At 42.8% G+C, this 25,417-nt stretch overlaps 1 protein-coding gene across 2 annotated transcripts; it reads right to left on the bottom strand.

Annotated features, from left to right (window-relative positions):
* Nucleotides 1–995: 995 nt before the first annotated feature.
* On the bottom strand, nucleotides 996–17,123 carry LOC147460914 (psbP-like protein 1, chloroplastic). Of its 2 annotated transcripts, none has more exons than XM_086508602.1 (8): nucleotides 16,953–17,123; nucleotides 16,603–16,675; nucleotides 16,386–16,505; nucleotides 15,623–15,696; nucleotides 15,409–15,531; nucleotides 2,323–2,394; nucleotides 2,147–2,243; nucleotides 996–1,284 (listed from the first exon to the last, which is right to left on the bottom strand). In XM_086508602.1, the coding sequence occupies exons 1-8, from the start codon at nucleotides 17,010–17,012 to the stop codon at nucleotides 1,184–1,186; spliced, it is 720 nt and encodes a 239-aa protein (XP_086364728.1). In that variant the 5' UTR covers nucleotides 17,013–17,123; the 3' UTR covers nucleotides 996–1,183. The 2 variants fall into 2 exon arrangements, with proteins under 2 accessions (XP_086364728.1, XP_086364729.1); XM_086508603.1 differs by having other exon boundaries at nucleotides 16,386–16,478; nucleotides 16,953–17,121.
* Between the last annotated feature and the right edge of the window lie 8,294 nt (nucleotides 17,124–25,417).

Below are 25,417 nucleotides of genomic sequence, written 5' to 3'. Positions count from 1 at the left end.
TGGCCTTAAGGCAATTTTCCGAAGTTCCATCAGCATGATGCGAATTCCTTTCCTTCGCATCATTTTGCATTTTGCCCTGGATGTTGGGGATATATCCCTGCTCTTTTAAGTTTACCTTTAGGACCTTCACTTTACGGAACACTTCGGCATTATACCTCTGTATCTGATCTTTTTGATGGGTTTTCCTCACTTCGAGATTTCCCATTTAATCACAAAGATTCACCAAAAAAAAGTGTGTGTGAGAGAGAGAAGAGGGCAACGAAATAACCTTTCTAACACCCTAATGTGGTAGTTGGGTTATCACATTTCCCTCTTGAGTAGCATGTCCAGAGTTCCTACCACATTAAAAAATTTGTAATCACGAGAGTGTGTGCGCGCCTGTGTGTATGTGTGTGTACCCTCTGGTAGAGCCACTTGCCTTTAAAGGAGCGGTTGTTTCTTAGGAGATGCTTGCTTGCAGTTCTCCCCATGGGCACTTTTCTCGATGCGCATCATATCTGTTCTTCACATTGTGTTCGCTGCTTGACTTCAGCAGAGGCGGTTAGTGAAATGTGATGGGATTTCTACATGACTAGAGCTTTTCTTCGACACTTATCAGTTTGTATGCGGCTCTGTTTCCTTGCAATGCTCTTCTACAAACAATTTTGGGCTTTTCGCATTCTCCCACCTTGCTTGCAGAGATTTGCGTTCTTCTTCACGTGGGCAGATATTGGGCTCCTTGGACCCTGAGGCGTCAACTAATGCCACCGCTCTCATGCGGATCCTTTTTAGTTTTTCAAGCTCTCCCTTAGCAAATAATACGATTCGCCTTGTATGTTGGTGATATCACCTAGGAGATACATCAGAATGATTCTAGCATCTTCTTCAGCTGGACACTTCTGTGTTCGTTCCTTTGTATATGATCTTTTCTGTGGGTTTTCCTCACATACTTGTAAATTAATCCCAAAGATCTACAAATAAAACGTGTGCGCGCGCACGCGAGAGAGTACTGCTCAAAAGCACAAAAATCCGTAATTCAGTTCACAAAAAAAAACTCACTGCATTACAAGGAGCTTATCATCTTGTTACAACAGCCACATAAGTCATTAGACAGTCTTTGTTTGACCTGGGTGACCATCACGGAAGTCAAAACTTGCCCGCTCACGAGCAGATCAAGGACTATCTTTAGAGAGTGGCAAAGAGACTACTGAAGAATAGCGAAAGAATCAGCAACAGTCCGTAGTTTATCTCGCATTTTGCCCCACCGCCTTTCGTTGGCTCCGGTCGTGAGAGTGTAGAACTTACCTGTACATTGGAAAGAAGAAACAAAGACTCCATTAATACAGGGACTACATTATCTGGAGGAATCCAACAAAAACCAAGATTGACCTTCAAAGTGACACACTCTAAAGTAGTCATCCAAAGGACAAAATAACCCTAAGCGCCACCATCATGCATAGCAATGACTAAATAATACTATGACATCCCCACTACGTGAAGGACTAGCCCAATGATTTCTAGAATCATAAACCGAGGGAGAAGCCATCAACCCTTTTGACCAATATTTGATATTTTTAACTCTTGAAAACTGCACCTACAAGTAGGCAACTACGCAAAACAAGTCAGCTTTCAGATGTATAAGCATGACAACATCACGTGCCAGCATCAGTTAGCAAACTCCCTCAAGCAATCTGGAACTGATGTGAAAAGTTTAGGGACTTTGCAACTTTGAAGTTCATATGTACACCTAGATGAATCCAGGATAAGCCCAGATTCACCTTAAAAGGGAAGTGCAAGGTATGGACGCATGGTAGTCCTCCACAAGATAATATATCCATCAGTACCATCATGCATAGTATTGACTAAATACTACGACAGGCCCACTAGCGTCGTCAGTGCTCAATAGTAAATGTAGAACAAGGTACTAATATATGATCCCATACAACCACACGCACACACTCACTCACACACAAGCATACATAACTCAATACAAAGATAAAGGCACAGTTTCTGTCATAACTCTAGATATGCAGGGAGGACTCAGCCACAATGAAGTCTAGCAGTAAAAAAAGTATTAAACAAAGAATAAGAGACAACCCCCCTGTTGGACATTCATGCAGCTTCTTAATGGAGCATACAACAACAAATTCAACTTTTACTGGCTCACCATCTGCGATTGTCACTGTGCTTACAGCGTGGCGGGTGTAATTTGGAGCTTTCGAGACAAACTCGAACGTGTAGTAAGGTCTCCCTTCTGTAACTCGCTGCCAACAAATGAAGACAGACATAATATTCAGAATCCACACATGACATGGTTTGGCATCAAACTAAAAGCAAACTCACTTCCTTGGCCTCCACCAGCTGAGCCTTCTGAGAAGGGGACGTCAGCACCTTTCCAACAAGGGTCTTTGCTACCTGCATAAGTTCATTTGTACGTTAGTGAGGTCAAAAGGATCTAAAAGGAACTAGGTTCGGAAAAATAAAAAAATCATGTGAAATGGATGAGAATAATGAATGCGAGGTTGAAACTTTAAAAGGCAACAATAAATAGACTCTATAGTAATGGTGAAATCTGTGAATTGGAGAGTCTAGGGGTTTAACAGTAAAATACAAAATCAAGCTGGAAATTGAAATCTCAACGGCCCTTGCATTCATTCCATAAGAAAGTGGAAGTGTCATTATACAACAAAATAAACGTGCTATTTTAATACTCTACAATTCCAAAGCACCCATAATCACTTGAACATCACGAGGCATAAACTAAGAGTCATCAGCATATGCCCGCCCAATGAAGTTCTGACCCGAGGGCCGAGGGTAACTGCAAGCCATGAAGACGAGCAATGGAAGTCAAGTGATCGAGATGAATCAACAAGGGGTGAGTAGCAATAGCATACAACAATGCACTCAGGGGGCAGCCTTGCCTAACTGAACAGCAAAGAGGCCCAGATTCCGTCAGTTCACCTTCAAGAATCCCGAAAGACATGCTGCGTGCATATAAGAAATAAACGATATTGGATAGCTTGGGACCGAATCCAAGACATCGCATCGTATCAACAATGTAGTCCCACTGCACAATGTCAAAAGCCTTTTCAATATCAACCTGCATAGTTGCATGTACTTTGCATATTCCATCCCAGTCAAAACATTAGCTAAGTTGTCAGTGAATTGGCAACGTGAAATGAAACCATAGTGAGCCTCATGATGACATGAAGTCCAGTAAGAAGGTGATCTTTAATCCGATTCACCAACAACTTAGCCAATATTTTGTAAACAACAGGCATCAAGGTAATTGGCCGTCGATTGGAAAATTGCACGCAAAGTTATTGCTTAGGCAACAATTTAAGCAAACCCTCTTTCCAGGATTCTGACAAATCTTGTTTCTCCCATGCCGCATTCAACATGAAGAGCAATGGTTCTTTGAGAGTTTCCCAAAAGGAGAGGAAGAATTTCACCATAAGCCCATCCCACCCACGGGATCAGCGGCCCAATGCAACAGCGCACAATGCAATTCAAAATCAGTAAATGGTTCCTCAAGGCATTGTGCATCTTGTGAAGAAAGAATCGGATGCACATGAGAGCGACAATTGTCGCGCTCGACAAACTTCTATAGAAGACTCGGGAGGAGCAACAAACACCTGCCTATAATGTGAGACCATGGCATCAACAAGTTCCTGCTTGGATGATGTCCAAGCGCTTCTTAATGTCCTAGAAAGCCCTCGTGTGATGCAGATGCTTAAAAGATTGTTTCGAAGCGCAGCCTGTCCATAAAATCCCTTTGACGACGAGAACGCGTCAGCCATTTATCAAGTTTCCGCTTGTCATTATGTTGGATACATACACGAACTTCACACAACTCCGACATTTCAAAGTCGGACAAAGGCCGCCAGTCAACCAAAACTTGCAACCGTTGACAGACCTGTTTAGCAGCATTAACATCCCTCTAAATCCGATGCATGTATTGTTTACCATAATCTTGAATAGCACATTGCACCCTCATAACAAAGCGAAACCAAGCAGCATACAGATCAAGATGCATGTGGACAAGCAACGGGGGAATAAGTACAGAAATTATATCTCAAAGCGCCTCATGAGTAAGATAAGCAAAAATAGGATGATGATCGATAATTGCAAGATGTAATCCATTCTCATATCGCATGCAAAATCATCATACCGCTATAAGTTCAGTACATACCAACGATGTAGACGTGCAGGATAAGAGGAATGAGCAACATGCTCAAAAGTAAATCCCAAGAATGCAGATAACGCCATAAATCCAGCATCTATGTCGCAGCAAGACGATGATCCCATGCCTGTCTCTCCGCAAATAACATGTGAGAGTTGCCAATGGTGCTATCATGCATATCTAGGGTATTATTGAAATCACCACAAAGGAATGCATTGAAGATCCGTGGATAAAAAGAGTGTCTCGCCATAAAGCGGCCCTTTGCCCAGGGCAATGTATGAATAGATGCCTCCAATTTCATAAATTTGACCATTCAACAAGGATTGCACAATCATCTAGTGAGCGTGTGGGTCGTTACCTACAAAAACTGGTTGAAGTTCATGACGAACCATCATCAATAAGACAAAGTAACCATGCAAACCAGCATGTGCAATCCAATAACCGGGAAAATAGGAACACTGACCAGCAAACTCATGCTGATTCTAAATAAGAACATTGACCAGCAAACTCATGCTAATCGTGTTCTTGCAAAACAACTATATCTTCCCTACATGTATTTACATAGTGCCAGGTTAGCCGCCACTTATCAAGGTTACATAATACACGCACATTGTATGAGATGCATCAAATGCGATTATGCATGAGAGATCATATGTACAAGTGACAAAAGAACGTAAGGAATAAGGTAGACATGACCATGGACACATGTTCATCCACCACCACTGAGCTAGATCCAATCCACTGATTTAGTGCAGAAAAAGGTTCCACGGCAATTAAATGCGAGGTGGAAGCCTCACCAATAAGTACATCCTTGTAAGAAAGCATCGCTTTCTTCCGTGCATCAATCAACGTGCGATTATCATTACATGGGAGTTGCTTTAATAATACATTCTTGTTCGTATTAACTGTCACAAAATGATGACGTGGCATGATCACCCACGGAAGAACGGATGATGACGTGGCAGATTGCACCCGGATTTCACGCTAGCAGATGCCGCATGGCAGTAGAACGGAATGCCTAACTTTGCACTGAAAGGTGTTGATGTGGCTGCCTTAACGGATTTTCGTAAATTGCGCTGAGTGCTTTTGCTGGCAGATTTTTGACCAGTTGCTTTTGGGACTACTTGCTTTTGAGTTAGAAGCTTTTGGGGCTCTGCTTTTGGGGCATCCCTTGTAAGAATAAAAAGACCCTAGGGGCCTCACTCTTGAGAGCATCTGGACGTAGAGTCTGAGAGCAGATGACCCCTTCGGGTGTTGTAATTTGTTCAATCATTAATAAAATAAAGGATAAAGGATATCGAAAGGGACGTTAGGTTTTGGAACCAATACCTCTGGGCACAGAACAGCACCGGGCCATGTCGACTCAAGTTTTCAAGTTGTTAAGTATTTTAAGTAACTCTCTCGTGTGTCGTGTCGAATTCTTGTCTTGGGGTGACTTCTCTTCTATCAGAAAATCCGATCCTCTTACCACGACACACATGGATTCAAACGACGAGTCCCACAAGAATCAGATGAACCCTCCTCACACTTCAGAAACTAGAGGTGGTACGAAAGATTCAAATGGACAGGTAGATCACGAATATGGGCCACCTAGGCCTACGGAGTATCAGCTAATGGAGATGCAACATCTACAGCAGGTTGATGAGTGCACAAAGTAGATGCTCAAGTTTGCAGAGGATCCACAATATGCAAAGATTTTGACCCAGCACCCGACTGACAAAGTGCATACGCATTGGTAACAAGCCATTGATACACCAATAAACCCGCCCTCAAGAAACCTCTTGTCCCATGGATCTTTACTAAAGATGAACTTGAGGACGTTGTCGGAAAACGAGTCAACCAACTATTACAGACAAAGGAGAAGCAATTGAAGAAACGTAACAAGGGAACCGACTTTCCTTGTTACTTTGGGCCAAAAATTCTCTTTTGAGAATGCAAAAAATAGGAAGAAGCATGTACGTTTCGAAGGATTGTCCAGTTCGTCCTCATCTTCTTATGACAGCTCGGACAGCTCATCCTCTTCTGACTCAAATGATGAGGACAGAAAGGGCAAGATACGAAGAAAGGACCATACATTTTATTCAAGAAGGAATAACTTTTATAGAGCTAATCAGTATGATTTTCTCGACGACAAGGGCAAAAAAGCCAAGGCATTCAAAGAGAGAGGACAGATAGTAAAATTTGAATACTTTTCAAGGTTACGAGAAGCTCCCAATGCTTTAGCCTTTATCCAACAATTTGACATAGCATTTTCTGGAGGCCGCTATGCAGAGCACTCCAAGAGACGAGCAACATCCTTTTTGAAAGGCAATGCACGGACATGGTGGTCCACTCTTTTGTTAAGAAAAGAGGCACCGACAAAGTGGCTAAAGTTAAAGAGACTCTTTATCTCTTCAAGGCATATGAACGGGACGCGATTACTGACTAGAATCATTTTCAGATGGTCAAGGCAGAACCTTTGGATACTTACTGTGAGAGATTTTGGGATGTTTTCTTACCTTCTTCATCCTTAAAAAAGATCGGTTTTCAAGCAACAAATCGAGCAGCTTTGCTATGGACTTCCCAGAGAGATCCGAGACTACTGTCTTCAGTAGAAGTCTGAGTCCATACAACAATTGATGGGACATGCTAAGCGGAGATTCGCTATGCATTCGGGTAGCTTGACTTACCCACCAGATGAAAATTTAACAAGTCAAAACAGAAACAGACGACAGAGAGATACACGACTTCGACTAACAGAAGAACAGAGAGACGAATATTTCAAAGCAAGAAAGTGTTTTGAATGTGGAGAATAGGAACATATCTCTGCACGATACCCCAAAAAGGCACAAGAATGAGAATGACTGACATATAGAACGGGGCGAGGAGATACTCGTTCCAAAACACATATTCGATAGAAAAATTATGGATGAACTAGCAAAAGTATGGATGAACTTGCATTATTTTGCTTCATGAATGAAATAGGACTTTTTGAAGATGGTTTTCATTTGAGTATGAAAAAAATGTTTTATGGAAGAACCTGCTATTTGTGATCAGATAACAAGCTTGAGAATGAGATGATGAATTCGTGTTAGATTTACACCACTCTGCTGCTTCACACAGGTCTAGGGCACTTCCTTGTACGGCTAGTGTCTCTGGGTTGGCCGCCAATAGTCTAGGTTGTACCTTGTCCGGCCGCCCACTTGAGTTGGGCGCCAACCTTGAGCACTCCTATATATGGAGTCAGGGGGGTACCCATTTCACATAGTCTGACATTGTATTGACAAGTCTTCTACTCTGGTAGTCAGGGGGCTGATCGCCCCCTCTTCTGCTACACTAGCGATTGTGTCTTTGTCTGTCTCTCTCTCTCTCTCCTCTCTCACACTCGCACTCTCACAATTCGGAGCAATGACAACTCCAAAATGAACCTAACAACGAAAGAAATCATGAATTTTGAATCACAAATGATTCAATGGAACTGTCGTGAGTGCATCAAGAGTTCCTGCAGGAGGAAATAGCCACACAGCTAGAACTGAATGATTGGACCACTCTCTTTAGTGTGTGATTGATGGATTGGGATCCCCGAAAATGATTACTCGCTCACCATAGTGCTTGAGTGTGAATGGAATGATTGACCAAATGACTGCAACATTTCGGTCTTGGAAATCTGTGGACATGATCGCAATATGGGATTAGTTAATCCGACATCAGTGAGATCCAAGATGTATCTAGATGCGGTTACTAAATGCGTTGCCACGAATCATGGTCCTAGATCAGAACGGAATTGATGGACGTGATCGCAATATAAGATTAGATAAATCGACATCAGTGAGGTCCAGTGCAGATCTAGATGTGACTACTAAATACGTTGCCAGTAATCACGGTCCTAGATTCTATGTGATGTGATCTGAATGTGATCTAAATGTGAGCTGAATGTGATCTGAATGTGATGTGATGTGACTGTCGTCTTTGTACAAGTGTTGGATTTGTGTCCTCTAGTGTGTCGGTATTTAAGAGTCAGTGTCTATTGAACTAGTTTATGACTTATGTCTGATTTTGCACGCATAATCGACGACGATTACAAAATGATGATGTGGCATGACCACCCGCGGACAGTACGGATGATGACGTGGCAAACTACGCACGGATTTCACGCTGACTGCTGATGTGGACAGATAGTACGGATTACTTGGATTTGCGTTGGCATGTGCTGACGTGGTAATCTGTACGGATTTTCGTAAATTGCGTTGAGTGCTTTTGCTGGCAGAATTTTGACCACTTGCTTTTGGGACTACTTGCTTTTGAGTTAGAAGCTTTTGGGGCATCCCTTGTAAGAATAAAAAGACCCAAGGGGCCTCACTCTTGAGAGCATTTGGACGCACAGTCTGAGAACAGAGAACCCCTTCTGGTGTTGTACTTTGCTCAAGCATTAATAAAATAAAGGAATACCGAAAGGGGCGCCAGGTTTTGGGGCCAATACCTCTGGGCACGGAACTACACCGGGCCGTGTCAACTCAAGTTTTCAAGTTGTGAAGTATTTTAAGTAACTCTCTCGAGTGTCGTGTTGGATTCTCGTCTTGGGGTGACCAAGATTGTGACATTAGCAAGTGGAACATAATTACGAGGAGGGTGGAGTGAGAATCCACACACACACACACACACACACACACATCAACCTAGATTGAAGGCAAGATGAAATCACAATGCACACATCATTAGCATATACAAATCAAGCACTTCTTAACTCAAGCACGAACTACAAGAAAAGAACATACACAAATGAGAGAGAAGTGGTTTCCACTGCGAAGGCTCCACCTCATTGCATGAGGAAGTAAGAGAGAGCTTCATAGATGGCATTACAACAGTAGTGGAGAGAGTACGAAAGCTTGGGCTTCCTTAGTGCTCACAAAGCTGAAAGCTCTGTGCAATAGAAGTGCACTATGCTTAACGAACTTTGGAACAAGAGAGGGGGGGAGAGAGGGAAAAAGGTTTTCTACAGAGAAAGTCGCATCATCATTGATGGCCGGCCCACAAATTAGTAGTACTCAGTCTTGTCAAAGGTGCAACGAAAAAGGGTGAATCGGGTGATGATCTCGTCTGCAACCGCAAGAAAACCTTCTCTTGAGACCGGGCGGCCAACGGATCTCAGGTTTATCGCAATAGATCGCGATTGATTTTGCACAAGCTCCTAGCGTGAACGACCCACCGTAGGGGCACCGTAATCACTTGCAAGCACAACCATTGCATGTAGGGTGTCTACACATAGAGGAGAGGGAGCGCTAGAGAGAGAAGATGAGATTGCTGGAGAAAAACGCCTAAGAGAGAGATCGTTGAAGGAGAGAGAAAAGGGTAGAGAGAGAAAGTGGCCGCACACAGTACAAAACGCTAGCAAGCTGAAAACGCTAAAAAGAGAGAGAGAGAGAGAGAGAGAGAGCCCAAAGGTTGGATCTTTGCGTTGAACAACATGCTAAAACGAGGGAGAGGGCATATATAAGCAATCCACAGAATTGCACTACCTAAAAACCATGCTAAAAATGCTAATAAATATGTAACCTCACTAGAAGTGACTTAACACACATTTATTAGCAGAAATGCAAAAGCCTGGAGACTTAGACCCCAAGAAACCCTAGGAACGGGGTCCTGCCTCATGCCAGCCTAACGGGCAGGCAACATCGTGGAGTGCATCATAAAGAAAGGTACATCTACCTCAAATACCGCGGACACAGCCACAAAACAGGCCCCCACTCCCTAATCTGCTCCTAGAAGTTACTCGAGCCACCATCGGACAAAAATCTGAACTCTAACAAGTCTATGGGACACAAGCAAGAACCAACAAACATTAACATTGCAGTTTGGAATTTCAATGGTTCATTTGGGGAGCTCGATCATGTGGTGGAGGGGAGAGACACACTGAACTCATCGAGAGGATTAGCTCGAGTGGATGGATGTCAGTGGGAGTCGTCCTCAAAGAGAACTACAACAGAGGGAACCTTGAGAGGCTCAAGTGTAGTTGTTATGCTTTTCAATGAGAGCTACAACAGAAACTTATAGTGGTAGTTTAAGACACAAGCCAAATACACCATCGAGCCACAAGCACCAAGAGAGATGAGGAGGCTCACCCCCGTTAGGCAGGCTTACGTAGAGGCATAGAGAATAGACATATTCCTTTTCTTCTTTAGTGGACGCCCCTATTTCATGGAGGAGTTTTAGAGAGCCTCTAACACCAATACTCATTGAAGATCCACACGTCCGACGAGTTTTCTTGGCTAGGGCGTGGAAGAAGAAGTTATATTGCTATTTTGTGGACTTCCGCAAAGCCTTTGACATAGTGCCATGAGGCTTTTTCACTTTGTATAATCAAGTATTTGGTAGAGTCTAATGCCCACGAGCTGGCAAAATCGGTGTGAAGCAAGTGTGCCTACTCTCCCCCAATTATTCAAGCTGTGCATTGACGACGGGGCTGACTTCATAGTACTTTTGAGGTGGAGACAAACTCAAAGAATCCCAGACAAAGGAATGGCTATTTGACACTTTGGTCACACCCCATTGACTATGCAACTACCATATGGACCAAAGTTACCAAGGACACGTTCCCACAAGCTTGGAACGTCGAAACAATGTTTCGGCAGAGCTTGCTTGCGTGGAACAGGCCGGAACGTTTGGGCGTTCCGGATGGGGAGCTAGTACTGGAATGGCACGACTGGAATGCAGGGGAATAGGCCGGAACGGCCGGAACGCTTCCAATGGGCAGAATTGGACAGAAAACGGCCAACTCTCCAACAGGCAAAAACGGGCAGAATTTTAAAAATTGGAGGGGAGCAAACTTGCAAAGCCCTTATAAAATGCACCCTCCTCACCCCTTTCCTTCACAATTGCAGCAAGGCTCTCTCTATCCCTTGCTCTCAAGGCTCAATCTCTACGGTCTACTTTTCCACAAAGCTAGCTTAGAACCTCTCAAGCTCTCTCTCCCTTGCTCTCAAGGAGTGAAGCCTCTCACTCAAGCTCTCAAGGAGTCGAGCCTCTATCTCTCAAATCCTCAAGACTCAAGCTCTCTCTCTTTCTCATATTAATCCATGGTCTCTTCTTCTCGTACAACCCCCTCCGTTCATGCGGACAACACTCAATAGCCAAAGGAATAGTCGTGGTGGGATGAAGTGACTTCGGAGGGCACCTTGTCGGCGGCGGGAGGTGCTCATATGGGCATGCAAGCTATGCTCTCACACGCGGAAAGGGGGCATGACAAAATGAGGACACACTTTCTTCGAGTGTCGAGACGTGAAGTGAGATTTTGTGCCAACGTAAGCGTCAAGAAGAGGAAGGAGCTTGAGGAAAAGGATCGGTAATTCAACCATAAATCTACGCCCGCACGCAAAGCTATCGACCCAAAGACCCTCATTTTTCCTTTTTCCACTCTAACCGGTGCCGGTGCCAATGAATCTTCATCCGATCCGATTCGTCGCCAAAGGACACTTGCCCCCTCTTGGGACCCAGAGAAGAAAGAAGAGGTGGAAGCCACCATTGCCCATTTCATTTATCACGACCATATCTTATCTGTCATGGCTCGGTAAGCTTTATCAATCTTCTCTCTCATTTCTTCCGTTCTCATCGTTTCCGCCACTATGATCTCAAAAGTTTAAACTATGAATAATGATACTAACCTCTTCTATGTGTGATCAAAATAGGTCGAGGTAAGCTATGGTGCAGCGGATAGGAGAGTATGGCACCATCTATGTGCCGCCATCTTCGGAAGCTCTCTGAATCACTTTGCTCGATCGAGAGAAGGCGATCGTGGAGCAAGCAACGCTCAATATTCAACGGCTTTGGAAAAAACATGGCGCTTCCCTCATTGCCGACAGGTGGAGCGATACGAGGAAGAGATCTATCCATGGCCTCGTCGCTTACTCGAGTGGAGAGATGTACTTTTAGCAATCTCATGATGCTAACGAAAGTAGCAAGTCCGTCGATGTCCTCACCGCAGAGTGGACAACGGCCAAAGAAACAATCGGCGAGCAACAAGTGATGGCCTTTGTCACACATGGGGAGGCATCAAACAGGGCAGCAACAGCTATTGTAGAGGGCCACTATCCGCATGTGACAGTGTGCTTTTGCATGGCACACTGCTTGAACAACTTTTTAAAAGACATTGGCAAGCTAGAATGGATCGCAACAGTCATTGCAGATGCAGTGAAGATTGTTAATTTCATCAACAATCACAATTTCATTCGGTGCGAGTACCTCAAGAGGTCGGGCGACAGTGCTTCCCAAGTATTTAGACACCCGCTTCGCATTTAACTTTCTCCTTGTGTGCAGGTTGTCTGAATGTCAAAATGCGATCCAACAGGGCTTCATCTATGATGAGTTCACCATCTCCCCCTATGCAAACACTGTTGCAGGGATTGTGTGTAAGCAGAAGGCACAGGATCTTGACTTCAGGAAGGAGCTCGAGAGTCTAGACGCACAGGTAAAACCAATAATTCATTTGCTTCAGGTTGTGGATGGCATAGACCCTTGCATTGGCAAGGTTTATGAGGCAATGGACCGCATGATCGAGCAGCTTGCACAGCTTGAGCCGGATGCAGAGCGATATGCAGAGCTCCGTGCGCTTTGCAACTCGAGGTGGAATTGATCTCTCTCCTTTACACGAGGCATCATACATGATGGATCCAGAGTCTCAAGGTGCAGAGCAAGTGACAGATAGAGAAGTCATGAATCAATTTACAGAGAAGTTAAAAAAGATGGTTCTAAACAAAGATGGGAGACGCATTGTCAGGAATCATTTGAGACAATACGAAGATGCGGGGGGTCATTTGGTAGTCCATATGCTCATATTAATCACAAGAAGATAGGTTCAGTGCTATGGTGGGAGAACTATGGCTATGATGGCCCAGAGCTTTAGCGATTGGCGATCCATATTCTCAACCAGTCAGTTAGTACCCCGTGCTTGGAGCAATTGTGAAGTACCTTTAGCCATATTGCTTCCAAGAAGACGAATCAGCTTGGAGTAGAGAAGGAAAATGATCGTTTTCATTAGCGCAAAATTGAAAATGCTTTTCAAGAGTACAAGTCAACAAGCAGATATTTCTACACAGTGGGAGATGGAGCGAGAGGCTGCTCAGGCAGGTGGAGATAGAGAGGCACCGACACCAGATACTTCCTCCATGGCCAAGGCCGAGCAGGATTTAAAGCTCAATGATAAGGCATGGGAGGATGTGCATGACATACAGCCGGCTACTACTAATTGGGAGGCTTCTTAGGCTAGTGGCTCTCGAGTCTTGAGTAGTGAGACTTTAGAACTTCCATCATCCATACCTTTTTGTATTGCAGCTTCCCACTTTGTAGCCTCTTTATGGTATTTTTCACCTTTGGTTTTTTGGTATTGCGGCTTGCCCCCTTTGTAGTCTCTTTATGGTCTATGTCGCCTTTGGTTTTTTTGTAGCACCTTGGCGCACCTTGTTAGCCAAAATTAAGCGAAAACTATATTTTGCTCACTGCTATGGCTCAATTTTCCTTTCTCGTGGGGGCCCACAGAGGTGACTGCCTTCCAGACATTGAAAGAGAAATTGACTACGGGACCAATATTGACTTTGCCGGATTTGCAAAAGTCATTCGAAGTGTATTGTGATGCTTGTGGTCATAGTCTAGGTACGATCTTAATGCAAGAAGGCCATGTCATTGCCTATGAGAGCCGATTGTTTTCAAGGATGGAATTGACAGCACAGATTTATGAGAAAGAGATTTTGGCGGTTGTCCATGCTCTTACTCAATGGCGACATTACCTACTCGGAGCCGATTTTACGGTCTTCACTGATCATCAGAGTTTACGCTACTTCTTGTCACAAAAGCAACTTTCGGAGAAGCAGATGCGGTGGGCTGACATCTTGTCACAGTTTACTCTTGCAATTATTGAAAAGCTCTAATCTGTAATTACATGTGTTATTGTGTATGGGCATTGTGTCACTTGTGTATGTACTATGACTGGAGCACCGCATATCGCAATCAAGTCATAATAAAATTGAATTATGAACGGTCTTCAAATCGTGTTTTTTATGAGCATTAGAGTCAAAGGACTCTATTACTACTTATATTCAAACACATAACGCTAAAAATTGAATTATTTGGGTGTTTTTTATGCGTCCCGTTCGAGACCAGGTACCAATACATGATCCCACACACCCACACCACACACACACAAGCATACAGAAATACAAAGATCTCCGTAGTGAGTTTCTGTCATAACTCTAAAGATGCAGGGAAGACTCCGACATTATGAAGCCCAGCTCTAAAAGATGCATTAAATAGGAAAAATTAGCGCAAAAATGGGGTAGTAAATGGGACATATGCACCACAAAAGATGGAAAGAATTAGCTCTTGCCAAGGTTCCCTGACAAGCCACTATCACTAGTGTGTAAAACCTGTCGGAGCCCTGTCCTCCCACTTCTATTTTCTTCACAACAGAGATGGTGTGGCGAGCCATTGACAGATTGTCGCGCACAGGGAGGGCACAGGATCATGAAGGTATACTGGCACAACATTTCATACATGCTCGCGATTATAGTGATGATTTTTTGGCCTTCATGTTCATTAGGGCTATGTGTGAGGGGTTTCCTCAAACTTGGAGTACATCTACAATTGTACCACTACTCAAGTTTCGAGATCCGAACTTGCCAACGACCTATCACACTATCATGATTGGTCACTCATTGGCCAAGCTATATGCATCTATACTTGAGCATGAATTTAGCACATGGGTAAAGAGAGAGGGTGTACATGCTTTAGCGCAAGCTGGACTTACGAGGGGATTCTCTACACCTGATCATATCTTCACGCTTAGAGCGATCATTGAGGAGGGCAGGGCACATGGGAGGACGATTTATTGTAGCTTTGTGGATTTCCGCATAGCCACAATATCAATTGGTCATAACTGGGACAAAAACTTCACAATGTGAAGTCTACATGTCTGCTACATGACTAAAAAATATACATAGATGAATCCAGGATAAGCCCAAATTCACCCTTGGACCAATAGACAGTCGGCCCAGAGAATATACATTAGTGAAAGGAGTATAAAATAGGAATCATTTACACACATATCATGACTCTACACAAGGATAATATTTTAATAATTTGAGAAATCAGAATATTCGAATTATTTAAGAATATTCAAATTATTTGATAAGCATGTAACAAAAGAAAGAGAAACAAAAAGAAAGAGCTAATACTCTAATACTCTATTTGAAAGTCAACACGACAAGGACAATAAAGCCTACCTCTTCTGCGCTGCCGAGCTCATGCATGTCACCTTTGTTTGTCTCAATGATGTTCACAGAGACACTCTCAAGCGGCTCAATCACATCCTTGTAGACGCAGTCTTGCCCTTTAACAGATACCTCCTGTAGAGTAGATGTAAGAACAAGAGAAAAGACACAAAGCCATCCTCGTGGAGCATAAAGTAAATCAGTACATAAAAAATTATTCAAATACCTGCCACCCAAAGGGATAAAGGAACTGGTACTTATCGAACTTGTCCAATACAAATTGATAACCACTCGGTGCCTCTGCAGCCATTGACGCAAAGCCACATCACAACTGCATGGAACCAATGTGCTTCTATAAGCTAACATGCAAGTAATGCAGATGTGTTGGGAAAGTGATACCGCACACTATATAATGCATACAAGGGCTAGAACAACCACACGCAAAAAAAGATTATGTTTGTCACTATAAAGCATGCCAATGTTCCTGTGCGGGCACACACACATGTGGAAGATACACGGTAGCGTGCTTTCCCCCATATGCACACTCGACCATGTGGAAAGCATAGCTCAGAAACTGCAAGCAAATCATGTGACCATCAAAACAGGACTCCAGGTTTTTTGACTGATGCCCATTCTTTGTAAAATGTACCATTCTTCCTTGTATGTAACGCCTTCCTTACAATCACAAATTCCAACACAGTACTACTTACAAATCTTGGATCTTGGCTATGAATGAGAAAGCAAATTACCATGTATATGTGGATCAATGCTGCGAAGACATCTCAAGAAGAAAAATAGAACATATCAATGTGAATGTAAATATGTTTACATCTATTGATGTGCTTCTCTATGTACAGTGGCCATAACAACTATAAACCATTGGCAAATAGATAACACTGATGTAAGAGGTAAAGTTTAATGTTTCAAGCATGCAGGTAAAATCCTCCATGGACAAGGGATTGCAATTAGTGAAGAGTTTTTTGTCTTACTAGCGAGAGCAGGAAGATTGCTGAGAGAAACAAGACTTGCTGCAAAAGATCCTGCTGCAAGAACAATCTGACGGCGTCCACATTCAAGGGAACCTAACATGAAACCAGAGTTTTGGACCTCTGTGCACTCGATCAGTACCAGAACCTTCATTTCTTCTCAATCTGATGCTTCAAAAATAAGTTTTTATCTCCCTTCTTTCTTTGTGCATGATAGTACCTGTTTGAGGTAGGGAAGCACGTACACCAAGCGAAGAGCATGTTGCACATTGACTTGGTTTGGTGAGCAGAACCTGTGAAGCCATAACTCTCTCTCTCTCTCTCTCTCTCTCTCTCTCTCTCTCTCTCACACACACACACACACACACAATGGGTATTCAAGCATCAATGCTTTCCGCAATGCAGAAACGAATCACATTCCCCTCCCCCCTCTCTCTCTCTCTCTCTCTCTCTCTCTCTCTCTCTCTCTCTCTCTCTCTCTCTCTCTCTCTGGATATTCAAGCACCAATGCTTTCCACAATGCAGAAACGAATCACATTCCTCTCTCTCTCTCTCTCTCTCTCTCTCTACCTTCGAATCTGAGATAGAGGAGGACCAATTTGCGCAGGCCCTCTGCACCGTCATAGCCATAGCTTGAGTAGACAGAATGAGGCGCACGCTCTTCTGCTCCTTATCCGACTAATGTTTTCATGAATCCACGTGGAAGCACCTGGGGTGTGGCTGTGTGCACCTCAACTTTGGCCTTCGCGCTAGGCCTATTTGAAGAAAGTCTCAGCAATGAGGCTGCTTACACACGGAGATCTTGCCAGCCCATCAGTAATCGCGGGCGGGCGGGCAAGTGTAACACATCAATGTTTTCTATTTTTTTTAAAGCGGGATTTTTGACGACAGATGTCCATAGCTTATTGGTTCGTAGCCTCTGTTGGATCGTGCTGGCAAGACCTCAAGCCCCGCCTAAGCTTGGACAGGGAATCTTGGCTGCCCAAAAAAAAAAATCGTTGCCCATATCACGCCACGAATGGCTTTTTTAAAGGTCGCTTCCACATCTACGCACCTAAGTTTGGGCGCGCGGTGTGTAAGCAGCGTGAGATGGATGGGCATGAGGATCAATGGGGGCAAAATGGGGCTTCAGCATTCCGAGCGGATCGTCAGCGTCCAAATGGACGAAAACGGCAAACTCGAGCACTTTATGGCAAATTTGGACACGTGGCAGACGTGAAGGCTATCAAACTATTTGGATGCCATGCTTGTAGGCGAGCCGGTTAAGGTGGAGAGTTGTGTGGTGCTGGAATTTGAATTTAAAATGAGTACTCTCTCCTCAATGGGGTCCATTCGAATTTGGGAGGGGGAGGTCATATGCCCGAGCAGGTGCAGCGCTCCGAGGATTTGTGCCAGAATTCAGGGATGGTGTAGAGAATGGTTTAGCATAGTCAGTCCATGGAATGGGGTTGAATAAGGGGTGGATCCATTGTCAGCTTCTTCTAGCTAATTGTGCAAGACTACCCTGCTAAGACTACCCATCAATAAAGGGAGGGAGCCAGGTAGAGCTTGACATGTGTATGTGTTGTTGTTTTTAGACTTATACTTATACACAAAAGAGCATAACCTTTCAAAAGAAAGCTAGCTTTAGACAAAGGACAATGATTAGCACAAAAACATTTCAGTCTTTGATTCATTTTTGTACATTATAGTGAGAATGAGGTATCATTCTAGTGTTTTGTACATAAGATAGTCAAGATTACTTATCCCGAAGTGAAAGAGGCCAGGTTCGACAATGGTGGACAGCAGCTTAACCAAAAAGATCCTAAGTAAAGATAGAGTCCTCACTTGCATCCATATAAACAAGACAATAGATTCGTTAGCCTTGAATATGTATTACAAGTGTCAATGAACCTATCGGTTGTTATCCATGTCCTACTTAAAACCTTTTTAACGTATACCTACCATCCATGTAGTGTTAAATATCAGCAAGTATCCATTCTCATAACAATAAGCCACATATGAAAGTGATATGTGTGTGTGTACGTGCGTGCCTGCCCTAACCCAGGCACCATACTCGATGAGTCGGCAGTAGGCCCATTGAGTATGGGACTACTGCCTCATCAAGTTGATGAGAATAGAATAGTCAAGCTGAAGCCAAAGAGCAGTATCATATCAAAAAATTCACGAGTCTCATTGGAGCTATAAGTGACAATGTTAGCAAACAGGATTATACTCCAGTCGGAGTTTTAAGGCTTTTTTAGCCAGTAGATAATAGTATGGATGCCATTCATAGTCAGTAGTAGAAGTTTTCCATGCTTTAACCAGTTTCTATGGATAGTCTTGAAACGAACTGTCCATCCAAGAGTAGTTCATTTATAGGTGAAATGTTCCTGAAATCATAAGAATCAAAATAATTACACAAGGGTAAGTAATTTTGGATTAACTTGCAACCTAAAACTGGCAGAGTAAAAAACTACAATAGCTATGAGCAAGAATCCGATCTATAGACAAGGAAAGATCCCTAACACCTGTCAACCTAACAAGGAATTATAGACAGTGGGTCCATCAAAGCCTATACACAAAAACCACGAAGGGCTTTTTTACAATTCGCTTCCACGTCCACGCACCTAAGTTTGGGCGCGGGGTGTGTAAGCAGCGTGAGATGGATGGGCACGAGGATCAATGGGGGCCAAATGGGAGTTCAACATTCCGAGCGGATCGTCAGTGTTCAGATGGATGAAAACGGCAAACTCGAGCACTTTATGGCAAATTTGGACACGTGGCAGACGTGAAGGCTATTGACCTATTTGGATGCCATGCTTCTAAGCGAGCCGACTGAGGTGGAGAGTTGTGTGGCGCTGGAATTTGAATTTAAAGTGAGTACTCTCTCCTCAATGGGGTCAATTCGAATTTGGGAGGGGGAGGTCATATGCCCGAGCAAGTACAGTGCTCCGAGGATTGGTGCCAGAATTCAGCGATGGTGTAGAGAAGGGTTTAGCTGACTTATACTTATACACAAAAGAGCATAACCGTTCAAAAGACAGCAAGCTTTAGACAAAGGACAATGATTAGCACAAAAACATTTCAGTCTTTGATTCATTTTTGTACATTATAGTGAGAATGAGGTATCATTCTAGTGTTTTGTACATAAATAGTCAAGATTACTTATCCTGAAGTGAAAGAGGCCAGGTTCGACAATGGTGGAAAGCAACTTAACCAAAAAGATCCTAAGTAAAGATAGAGTCCTCACTTGCATCCATATAAACAAGACAATAGATTCATTAGCCTTGAATATGTATTACAGGTGTCAACAAACCTATCAGTTGTTATCCATGTCCTACGTAAAACCTTTTTAACGTATATCTACCATCCATGTAGTGTTAAATATCAGCAAGTATCCATTCTCATAACAATAAGCCACATATGAAAGTGATATGTATGTGTGTGTACGTGCGTGCCTACCCTAACCCAGGCACCATACTCAATGAGTCGGTAGTAGGCCCATTGAGTATGGGTCTACTGCCTCATCAAGTTGATGAGAATAGAATAGTCAAGTCTGAAGCCAAAGAGCAATATCATATCAGAAAATCCATGAGTCTCATCGGAGCTATAAGTGACAATGTTAACAAACAGGATTATACTCCAGTCGGAGTTTTAAGGCTTTTTTAGCCAGTAGATAATAGTTTGGATGCCATTCATAGTCAGTAGTAGAAGTTTTCCATGCTTTAACCAGTTTCTATGGATAGTCTTGAAACGAACTGTCCATCCAAGAGTAGTTCATTTATAGGTAAAATGTTCCTGAAATCATAAGAATCAAAATAATTACACCAGGGTAAGTAATTAACTTGCAACCTAAAACTGGCAGAGTCAAAGACTACAATAGCTGTGAGCAAGAATCCGATCTATAGACAAGGAAAGGCCACCTAACACCTGTCAACCTAACAAGGAATTATAGACAGTGGGTCCATCAAAGCCTAAAGGCAAAAATCTCCAAAGCCAACGTCCTTGTTTCCCACCTTTTTGGGAGAACCTTGTGTTTAGGACGTGTGTGTTTCCGTTTTTAGACTTATACTTATACATAAAAGAACACAAGTGTTCAAAAGACATCTGACTTTAGAAAAGGACAACGATTAGCACCAAAATAACTTAGTTTTTTACTCATTTTTGTACATCATAGTGAGAATGAGGTATCATTTTAGTGTTTTGTACATAAAGATAGTCAAGAACAACTTATTTTGAAGTGAAAGAGGCTAGGTTCGACAGTGATGGACAACAGCTTAGCCAAAAAGGTCTTAATTAAAGATAAAGTCCTCACTTGTATCCATATAATCTAGACAACAGATTCATTAGCGTTGAATACATATTACAAGTGTTAGTGAACCTTCAATTGTTATCTATGTCCTACTTCAAACCTTTTTAACTTATACCTACCATCCATGTAGTGTTAAATATTAGCAAGTATCCATTCTCAGATTAGTAAGCCACATATGAAAGTGACATGGTGTGTGCGTGTGCGTGTGTGTAGTTTTTTTACTTAAATACATAAGCACAAAACAATCAAACAATTCAAAAGTGAGCTGGCTTAATACAAGTGACCAGGGGTGTGGTTTTTAATTATAGATAAGGTTATTATGTACCCGATTTTTAAAAGAAAACTTAAATAGTTATTTAGGTACATATCATTCTGATTGGAAGGCCACCACCTCTTCCGATCCAAATGTCCGAGTCCCTAATTTAGTCCCCAATTTTTCACCAAATTTCAAAAGCACCAATGTGGCTTTGATATCTTCTACCCTAGTTCAATTTAAACAAAAAAACCCCAGATAAAATGGATGAGGTGACATTCTACTATTTATTTCTTACATTTTCTTGTATCACATCACCATATACTGTACAGAGCATAAAAACCAAGGAAAAACTCCTTTTTAACGACATGTTGGGCCAGCCTTCAATGTGCTACCTCATAACTAATTGATACATCATTCATTTTCAAAATACTAAAGCCATACCACAACATTATTCAACATCCAATCAACAGTAAAAGTGTGTCGCACGGTCAAAATTGACACCATCATTATGCTAACAACCCAACAATAACTAGATATCAAATGCAATTGAAGCCCATCTGACCGGGTACCCTCTTATACAATGTCATCATCACACCATCACTCAAAAATTCTGCGCTAAAATCCATCGTATAGTCCGAAGACACAAGGAATATATCAAACTTACCCCTCGTTTCTTCTTACCCAATGTATCAGACCAGCTAGTATGAGTAAGTAGAAGAATCCCCATTGTTAGGTGCACCCTACCCCACCGTGACACCAACAGCAAACCACAGCCTGTAGCTTTAAAACGGTGAGTCAGTATGCAGAAACATGAGCCAATATTTAGGCCTCAGAAGCTTTACTAAGCTCACATATGAAATGCACGGGATCCAACCCAGTGCCAGGTATGCCTATACATCAAAAGATGGCCACAATACTGGTTTTAAAAAATTGTTACAAAGTATATGCCAACCATGGACACAGTGATGAAATATCTACGACAGTGAAGACATAAACCATAAGACTATGTTTTTTAGAGAAACCAACCTTATTATGCTAAGTAAACCTCAAAACAAAAAAAACCTCCTCCTTTGTAGGATTTATGAAATTTTTTTTACACACAAACAAAGCATCCAATTTTCCTAAGCTTAGCCATTGGACACAACCTTTGATTTTTGGAACCTTAGCATTTTGGAAGTCTCAATGGGCTGAACCTTAGGGTCTTTAAAGCCCATTGTTGCACATTGCTCTTTTGCAGATGGCCCCCCCTTTGGATCCCTATTTTCCCTCCTTTGGATCCCTACTATGGTTGGTCTACCAGCTTAACCAATATTCTAGATTTTTCTTCCCTGGATTTTCCCCATATTAAATGATCACTTTAACATGAGAAAATAATTTAGAAGAATTAGATATTAGTTATTATGACATTACCTCTCTCTTGAAATCATAGTCGTCCTTGAGTATGGGCTAGATACGAGAAAGCCTATTCATTATTCCTTTTTCTAGGGGGTAGAGGAAGTCCATTTGGCGCTTGAGAGCCTAAGCTACCGCAAGCATGTCTACATATTAGTCCTATCAATCTTCCATAGTAGAGTGACAAGCTCTACTTGGTGTTTGGGAGACCTCGTCTCCGCAAACTTGATCTGAGCATGCATACTACTTCACATTTGTGCACAATAAAGAAAAAGAAAGTCTTATAAGACAAAAATTTGTTATTTTTAAACATTTGTACATTTGCTTACTCTAGGGAAGCATTGTAATCATTGACAAGGTGTAGGTTATCCTTTAATTGTATGCCTTGCATCCATCTAGCATCTTCAAAAGGATAATTCTTAAACTTAATAAGATATCGTTGGATAGTCTTACCGCCTCTTAATACCTTGTCTTCATGTCGGAGAATGGACTTGGGCTACAACACCTCTTCTTGGTCCTTGATCTCCGGTGGGTCTTCATTAGTTGGTTCTTGAGGTGGCTCTCCTTTATAAGGCTTTAGTAGTCTCACATGGAAAGCATTGTGTATGAGCCAATGGCTGGGCAACTTGATTTGATAGGCCATCTCATTGATTGGCCTAAGAATCTGGAAGGGACCAGAGCAGCAGCCTTTAAAGAAAATGATTGGGTCCTACTCAAATTTTCCAAGGCTCGATTAAGGCACACGACAGGCAAGAATCCTAAGGGACACCAAAAGTACCTTTTTGTTAACTTAGCATACTACTTTTGGTGTCCTGTAGGATTCTTGCCCGTCGTGTGCCTTAATCGAGCCTTGGGAAATTTGAGTAAGACCCAATCATTTTCTTTAAAGGCTTGGCATCTTCTGTGCTTGTCAGCAAGCAGCAGCCTTTTGCCTTTGCTGTGAGATAGAGATAGCATCCTTAATCTTTTGGAAAGATTCTTGTAGGCCTCTGCTATATGTTACCATATACATGTGGTAGTGATGTGTGTGAACACACTAGGACCGCCGGGGCATTTTTTCCCTCTTTAGGAGGTTTTTTCCCCCGTGCATTGTATATACGCCCATCACTCTAGGGCTATCTATCTTTCCATTGCACACTAAGTAACACACTCTCTATTGTGTGCCTTGAGCTTCCTTCGTCTTCTCCAAACTGTGTGTGTTTCTCTGCAACCCTAATTCCAACAATTGGTATCAGAGCAGGTCACGTCCTCCCGGGCTTAGTCGCCAGCTGCTCCAGCACACGCCTGCTCACTTTCTCCGATTTCAGTGAGCTTTGGCGAGCGTTCGCAGGTCGACAAATATTTTGGGAAAGCTCTAAGAGCTTGGTCTGCTCAGAATTTTGATTTGGGCTCATTTCGGCCTCCGTTTCCACTACGGGCAGTACTGCACAGGCTATTTCGTCATTTTGTGCAGATTTTCTGTCAGTGCCGTTTTCTGCATAACAGGTGCCTTATAGTCTTCTACGGTTTGTGCTATATAGCACAAGTTGTTCCCGCTCCATTTCTCCTATTTTCGGGCAGTTTTCACATCAGGTGCAGCATTTACCATGGCTGACAACAACAACACAGATGTGTTCAAGATGTTTGCTGCTGAGGACAGGTTGGATGGGGACAACTACCCTATGTGGGCTTATATGATGCAACATGTTCTTGTGTCAAAAGGTGTCTGGAACATTGTGCAGGGCATTGATGTACGTCCAGGTTCTGAAGATGTAGGCGATGTTGAGGATGTTGCAGGTCTTGCTGCAAGGATTGCAGATGTTAAAGTTGTTTTGCCTACGGCAGAACAAGCTCGTTGGGATGTTAAGGATGCGCAGGCTCATGCATTGATTGCGTTGTCTATGAAGCGCACCATTATTCCTCACATCCGTTCAGCAAAATCTGCAAAACAGGCTTGGGATATTCTAGCAGGTCTTTATGCAAGCCGCAATGAGGCTAAAATTGCTTTGCTGCGTAAAGAGCTAGAGTCGAAGATTATGCATGAGGAAAATGATATGGACACTTTCCTTGCTAGTATCAAGGATATCAATGAGCAACTCATTTCTGCAGGTGAAGTGATTTCGGACAGTTCCCTTGTGCAGACTGTTCTTGATGCCTTACCAGATTCCTACCAGACTTTTGCTAGTACTTGGAGACTGATGACCCAAGGAAATCCTGAAGTTGTCAAGTTTGATGCATTATGCACATTGCTGTTGCAAGAGTCACTTTCTAGAAAAAACAGGACTAGGCAGCGTGCAGTTGAATAGGCTTTTATTGCTTCTCAAAGAAAGGGTGGTAACAGTAATGCAGCCACTTCTTATGGTTCTGCTGCGAGTGGCAAAAATTCTGTTCCTAATGCTTCTGCTGGCAGCACTTCGTCTGGCAATTCTGGTGATAAGGGCAAAAAGAAGATGCGTTGCCATTATTGTAAAGCCAATGATCACTTGATCAAGTCGTGTCCTAAGTTGAAGGCCAAAGAGGCTAAGAAGAAAGAGGGTGGTTCCACTGCAAATGCTGGTTCCACTACAAATGCAGCCATTGTTGAGTCTTCTGTGAAAGGAGATTGTGATGCTGATGTTGATGCAGAATGGGCTTTTAGCGCAGAGTGCACTTACAATCCTGCTGTCCATGATGCATGCTTGTCAGTTGCTGCAGATTCACATGTGTGGTATTTCGACAGTGGTGCTACAAAGCACATTACCTCACATCGTGAATTGTTTACCTCTCTCGAGTCTGTCCCTCATGGGAATTCAGTCACTTGTGCCAACAACGCCTCTTATCCAGTTCAGGGAGTTGGAAAGATTGTGCTCACTGCTGCTAATGGCAGTTCCTTCACACTTGTTGATGCACTTTATGTACCTGGGATCAAGAAGAATCTCTTGTCTGTATCCGCACTTGCTAGACTTGGACTTGTAGTCAAATTTGTGGATGACAGATGTACAGTTCATGATCTCAGTTTTGGTGATGAAATTGTTGCATCTGGGCTTTTGTGTCGTGGGCTGTATAAGCTCACTTTGTATGACAAGTGTGGACAAAATTTTGCAAATGTTGTTGCAGATTCAAGGGCTATTTCAG

The sequence above is a fragment of the Adiantum capillus-veneris genome, chromosome 3, assembly GCF_014529385.1.
Source record: "Adiantum capillus-veneris isolate H3 chromosome 3, ASM1452938v2, whole genome shotgun sequence".
In the NCBI taxonomy this organism is placed as follows: domain Eukaryota; kingdom Viridiplantae; phylum Streptophyta; class Polypodiopsida; order Polypodiales; family Pteridaceae; genus Adiantum; species Adiantum capillus-veneris.
The sequence above is the reverse complement of the archived record's forward strand: the minus strand, read 5'-3'. Positions and strand labels throughout refer to the sequence as shown.